Genomic DNA, 6,415 nt, shown 5'->3' on the forward strand with positions numbered 1-6,415 from the left:
TGGGAACATCAGCCAATCATGTACCATCAGCTGACATTAGTGTTGCAATTACAAATTGCCAGTGATCATACCCCTTCTGTATGTATTAATTCCTAACTAGTTTCTGCTCAAACATTGTTCCAAAGTTGGAATGATTTGCCAAAGTGATGGGAATTGATGAAAATATATGTTTAAAAATTATACTTCAATTTAATGACCTGAAAAGGTGATACAGCTCCCCCATATATATATGTATATATATAAATATAAATATATAACCCATATGAATGTATATTTAACATCTTGCTTTAGAGAAAGCAAGACATTAATAAAAAATTGAAAGACAATAGGAGAACTTAACAGAAAATTGTTGGTTTTAATGTGATTTCATTGTTAGTATTCAGATCATCTTCTGCTTCCACAAACCTCAAGAATCAGACAGAACATCTCAGTGAACAACAACCAACTGCATCATCTTTACAGGTTTCTGTGCATCATTGTATGGTGGAATGACATTCATGAGTTGTGTCTTAATCCCATATAAATTTGTATTTGACATCATTCATTTGGTCTTTGTAAACTGCATCAAAGTACTCTGCTTCTGCCACGGTTAGTTGGTTTTTCCAATCTCCGGCAATTCCTGAAACACAACATGCAAGATGATCATCGTGCAACTGAAGAAATGACGTGTGGCCCCATTTTAGGGAACAGCTTACATGAAATTTCATAAAGATAGTGTGTTTGGCTCTATACTTTGCCCCCAATAACAGTGGAAATTAAACGGGACTGTATACTGTATGAATCATCTGTTGAAACTCACCTTTCCTCATAAATTCAGACTTAGACATGTCATCAATTTCAAGAGGAACCAAAGAGAAGTTTGAGCTGTTCGTCTTCATGTTCTTGAAAAGACATCGGTCTGCTATCTTCTCGATCACCTCATCGTCCAAAGGTATCTCCAAGAACTGAGCGATTCTGGACACAGAGTCCTTCAGGTCCTGCAATAAACAGACACACACACACCATGTGTGTATTCTTGTGATGTTGGAATTGTTTAAATATGTTTAGAATCAGAATCAGAATTTCCTTTATTTGTCCCACAAATGGGGAAATTTCTTCCTCACAGCAGCCAAAGGACAGTAGTATTGTAATAAACAATGATAATAGTAAAAAATAAACAATACAATAAAAAAAGTAAGAAATATAAATAGACTCATATATATTGTAAATAAATAATGTTTTACACTGTGTATTTATAAGCAGTGTGGCAGTGTGTTGTTGAATAAATAATAAATCTGGGTATGAAAAATTGTCCAGTTAGTGCAAAAAAAAACAGAGAAATGAGTTATTTTATGATATAGTGCACATGTGATGTCTGTTGGGAGCAGTGCTGGTTGTACAGTCTGTCAGCAGCAGGTAGGAAGCACCTGTGATACCTCTCCTTCACACACTCACGGTGTATCAGCCTATCAGTGAATGAGCTGCCCAGTGCTGTGATAGTGACCTGCAGGGGGGGAGACTCCTTCACCAGCAGCCATGACAGCTTATCCATCAGCCCACCTCCCATCACCTGCACTGGGTCAAGAGGGCATCCCAGGATGGAGCTGGCCTTCCTCATAATTCCATCCATTCTCTTCCTTCCTGCTTCTGAGATGCTGCTGCTCCAGCAGACTACTCTGTAGAGAATGGCTGATGCCACCACAGAGTTGGAGGAAGTAGTCAGGAGTGCCCCCTGCACTCCAAAGGACCTGAGCGTCTGCTCTGACCTTTCTTATATGTTGCTACAGTGTGATCAGTCCAGCTTATTGTTCAGGTGAACTCCCAGGTACTTGTAAGATATCACCATCTCAATGTCCGTTCCCAGGATGTTGGTACATTGGTTCAGGTGGAAATATATCTCAACAAGTAATGCACTGAAATATACAGACATATACAGCCATGTTTCCATAAAATACCAAGCAAATTTTAAGCAAACTTTTGAAAATTTGCAAAAAATCCAAAAAATCAAAATGTGAATCCAGTGTGTTACCATAAACTGTTTCGAGCGAATGAACTAGCTTCATAACGCTTCATTTTGTCAGAGCATGACACGGTGTAGGCTACGTGGTGCGTGGATGTGAACAGCTGATCAGTCATGGGAGCTGAATGTTCGCTACGTCACAGTTTATTCAGTGAATCTGTTTCCATTAAACAATTTGTGCATTAACTCTGATTCACAAAAGACCAAATCCACTTCAAGCCAACGAACAAACTTTATGGGGATTTTGCAGTTTTCGTAAAATGTCTCATGTGATATTCTTACAAATGTTTCATGGCAACACGGCTATTGTCCTCAGAGGATAATTTGTAAATTCCTTGTCCCCAGAGACCTTTTGTCTTGCACCATCAGCAGGACAAAATTTCTGCAGTAGGACCCGAAAACCCAGATGTAGACACTCAGGCAGAACAAGTCAAAGGAAAAGGACTTAACTGTTGGACAAGTGGAGAATCAGAGCTCAACCACAGTCTGATCTTCTGGCCGCTGAGCAGCTCCACTGGATCAATTCTGGTTAACGGCTTTTTTGCTCAAGGGCACCTCAGCAGTGGTAATGAGGGAGGGGCAAGCACTGCGTTCCCCAACCACATTAGTCCTGTCTGTCTGGGGATTTGAACCGCCAACCCTCCAGCCACACGTTGCGTCTCTAACCTCTAGGCTACTGCACACTGTTAAATGTCTCACCATTATCATCTCTTCATAGGAGATGTGCATCATGTGCTCTTTATCCTCAGCATTCAGCCAGCTCTTCACATGATCAAACCATGAGCCATAGGCAACTAGAAGAGAAAGAAAATCACAAACACTCCAATAATCCATCTATCAGTGAAATGCAGTTCAGGTTACTGTCACTTACTTTACTGTGTGTTATGATAAAAAGCACATTTCTTGGAATGAGTTTGAGAACAACCTTTTCCATCGAGGAACTTGTGGAGAAACTCGTTCTGTGGACCTGGGCTGACATGACAGGAGGCCTTCGCATGATAGTGAATGGTAGATGTGAACACATCTTTGGGGTTTCTCATGACATTGATGACCTGGAATGATGTTGTCGCATTCATCATTAACATGGCTGTTTGTATGACACCAAAGGTAGAATGTGCATCAATGAAAAGAATGATGATGATGATAATCAGTGACAAACTTTATGCCAGATTTACCCTTGGCTTCACTTTGAAGAAAGATGGTGGCATCATGTTGTACTGCATATGTGTAGCAATTATTCGTGGAGATGGCCTCTCTTCAAAGTTTGGGTAATCCTCCAGCCAGGGAACACGATCCCAGTTAGGAGACTGGAGACAGGTGGGATCTCCTCCATTGACTATCAGAGGGACAATCTCTTGTGACCATGTGGTACCTGAGAGCAGGACAGGAGAATTTCTTTGACTTATTAGTTCATCATTTCAGCCTCCTGCAGACTTTCAACAGTCCAACAGTGAATAAATCATTCCAAATCAAATTAGAACAAAACAACAAATTAGGTGTTGTGCGCCTTTGTTCGATTCAAGTATTCTGTCTTGTATTCACATTTCATGCTATGAGGGGTCGAGGTGAAGTCTGAACAAGTGAGTCTTGAGTCTGTTTGACAGCATTAAGACACATGTATTTTTTTAAAAACACACTAGTTCATGTTTAATGGTATTCCATTCATTCACAGGTTTTTAGTGGAGTGCTCATATTGCCTTTAACTCCTCCCATTAAATACACCTTCAGTTAGAAATGCACGAGTGTTGGTTAAATACTCATGAAGGGTAATGTGAAATAACACTACATTAAGACATGTATTTTAAAAAACAAACACACATTGTAGTTCATGTTTAACGGTATTCCTGAATCCTGAAGTACACAAACATCTGGAAAACAGTTCAAATACGTACCTGACTTGGGATATGTTGAGATGATGATATCATCTGGCCGAAAAGAAAACTCCTCAAAGTATTTGGAAATCTGTAGAAATCCTTTGAGGAGATAGATCCCCTTGTACACAGTGTATAACTCTGCTTCAGTCATAGTTCAGAGAGAACATCTAGCAGATTCCCTGTAGTTAGTATCAGACCGGTGCAGGCAGCAGTGGAGCTTTATTCACTGTATTGTCTTTGGGTATCGGCTCTCTGTCACTTTACTGGTAGAACATGTATGACAGGTTAACCCTCCACATTCTGTATACGCCCGTTGTCCTCTGGTTAAAAAATGACCCACCCTCACTAAAGAAATAAAGCGAAGTGATAGAAAGTCACAATTAGCCTGGACACTAAATGATCTTTTTCATTTAGAGTGTTTTGTCTGTAACAACAGCGCTTGTATCCTGCATTATTCATTTTGGCAGCTATTTTAGTCTTAACCTGTAGACGTAAAAGCTTCATTAGTTCTGCACATTTTAGTGAACTTAGTCCTTCATAGTTTCAGTCTAGATTTAACATTTCAGTCAAGTTTTAGTCAACAACAAGTCATACGTGATTTACACACATTTCTCATGTTTTATTTGAACAACAGGTAACTATATGAAAAAGACATTTATTTGTGCGACCCAAACGTTTACTTGTTCATGACAAGTTATATCTGAAAGGCCCTGCATGTTTATTCACAAGCTTTGAAGCCAACAAACTACTGTTAGCTAAGACATTAACCCTGGCAATGTCAGCCTGCAGCATAACAGTTTTCTTTCTGTGCACTCTCTCTTTAAGATTTTACTATTTACAATACCGGTATTGTAAATATTAAAATTATAGGTTGAATTTCTTCTAGTGCCCATTCACACTTGCAGAATGTAGATGAACACAGGCCCCGTCGGTTTATACTGACTTTTAAATTGACTTTTCATGTCAAAAGGACATTGAATGATTTTGTCTGCATGGACTATATGTCTTGGCCTAGTCTTGGTCTCGGTACTCTCTGGTCTCGGTAATGTGTTGGTCACGGTTGGTGTGGTCTTGACTACAACACAACCGTATTGTCTTTACATTTAGGTTATATATGGTGTCTGTCACTCTACTGGTAAAACACATATGTCAGGTTAACCCTCCTGTTGTCTTCACATTCTGTTCTGTCTTGTCCTCCAGGTCAAAAATGACACACCCTCACTAAAGATCTAAGATAAAGGTAAGTTCTTAAAATAAAGCAAAGTGATGGATAGTCACAATAGCGTGGATGCTGAATTTTCTTTTTTATTTAGAGTATTTTGTCTGTAACAGTGGTGCTTATATACTGCATTATTCATTTTGGCAGCTATTTTAGTCTTAACCTGTAGACGTAAAAGCTTCATTAGTTCTGCACATTTTACTGATCTTAGTCCTTCATAGTTTCAGTCTAGATGTTTTAGTCAAGTTTTAGTCAACAACAAGTCATACGTGATGCGTATTTACACTCATTTCTCATGTTTTACTTGAACAACAGGTAACTATATGAAAAAGAAATGTATTTGTGCGACCCAAACGTTTACTTGTTCATGACAAGTTATAACTGAAAGGCCCTGCATGTTTATTCACAAGCTTTGAAGCCAACAAACTACTGTTAGCTAAGACATTAACCCTGGCAATGTTAGCCTGCAGCATAACAGTTTTCTTTCTGTGCACTGTCTCTTTAAGATTTTACTATTTACAATGCATTTCCATTTACCTGCTGCTTTTCCTTTTCCTATTAGCTATTTGATTTGCTTAGTCATTTAGATTCTCATTTTAGCCTTTCTGTGACACTTTGGTCCTTGAACCAGTAAAACGAGGTAAAACATTGCAAATTAGCTGATGTATAAGCTCTCTGATTATTACCTAAAGACGTATGAAATGCCTGGATTTGATGCTAACGTAAAGGTGCCCCTGCACTCAGGGCCGTAGCCAGCTATGAGGTCACCGAGGTCCGGACCTCAGTAAAAATTTCTGAGAGGAAAAAACAGAAGAAGCCCCGAACAGCATCATGTTAAACATATTAACACACCGGACAGCTTTTATTTTGAAACCGCACGCAGGAAGTTACCTGATGTTCCGGTGGAAATCGCGGGACATTTTCAGATGACAGGAGGAAGATAACGATACTGCCAGGTGAGGTCTGCAGGTCTATTTTTAGAACGGTAATTGAATGAATCAGAGCAAAGATGCAACTTAGTGGTAAGAGGCTGCATCAATCCAAGTTATCATTTGCATGGATTAAAGTTCTCCGTTGCTATGACAGATTTCCATCATTCAAACTTCACAGAGGCGACTTATGAGATTGATGTAGATCAGAGGAGAACCTGTGGCAGATCTTTGACAGATTGTCACACTCTACAGCCAATGGTATCGTTAACAGCGTGTGCGCGCCTGACCAATGACAGTGTAGTGACCAGTGGTGGACAGTAACGGAGTAAATTTACTTGAGTACTGTACTTAAGTACATATCCAGAGGATTTGTACTTTACTTAAGTATTAG

The 6,415-nt window shown here is 39.4% G+C and overlaps 1 protein-coding gene across 2 annotated transcripts; it reads right to left on the minus strand.

Moving 5' to 3' along the window:
- Window positions 1-331: 331 nt before the first annotated feature.
- LOC115581376 (sulfotransferase 2B1-like) lies at window positions 332-4,067 on the minus strand. Of its 2 annotated transcripts, XM_030416414.1 has the most exons (7): window positions 3,892-4,067; window positions 3,175-3,371; window positions 2,925-3,051; window positions 2,699-2,793; window positions 849-977; window positions 800-804; window positions 332-619 (listed from the first exon to the last, which is right to left on the minus strand). In XM_030416414.1, the coding sequence occupies exons 1-7, from the start codon at window positions 4,022-4,024 to the stop codon at window positions 565-567; spliced, it is 741 nt and encodes a 246-aa protein (XP_030272274.1). In that variant the 5' UTR covers window positions 4,025-4,067; the 3' UTR covers window positions 332-564. The 2 variants fall into 2 exon arrangements, with proteins under 2 accessions (XP_030272274.1, XP_030272273.1); XM_030416413.1 differs by having other exon boundaries at window positions 800-977.
- Window positions 4,068-6,415: the final 2,348 nt, after the last annotated feature.

This window comes from Sparus aurata, chromosome 5, assembly GCF_900880675.1.
Source record: "Sparus aurata chromosome 5, fSpaAur1.1, whole genome shotgun sequence".
Taxonomy (NCBI): Eukaryota; Metazoa; Chordata; class Actinopteri; order Spariformes; family Sparidae; genus Sparus; species Sparus aurata.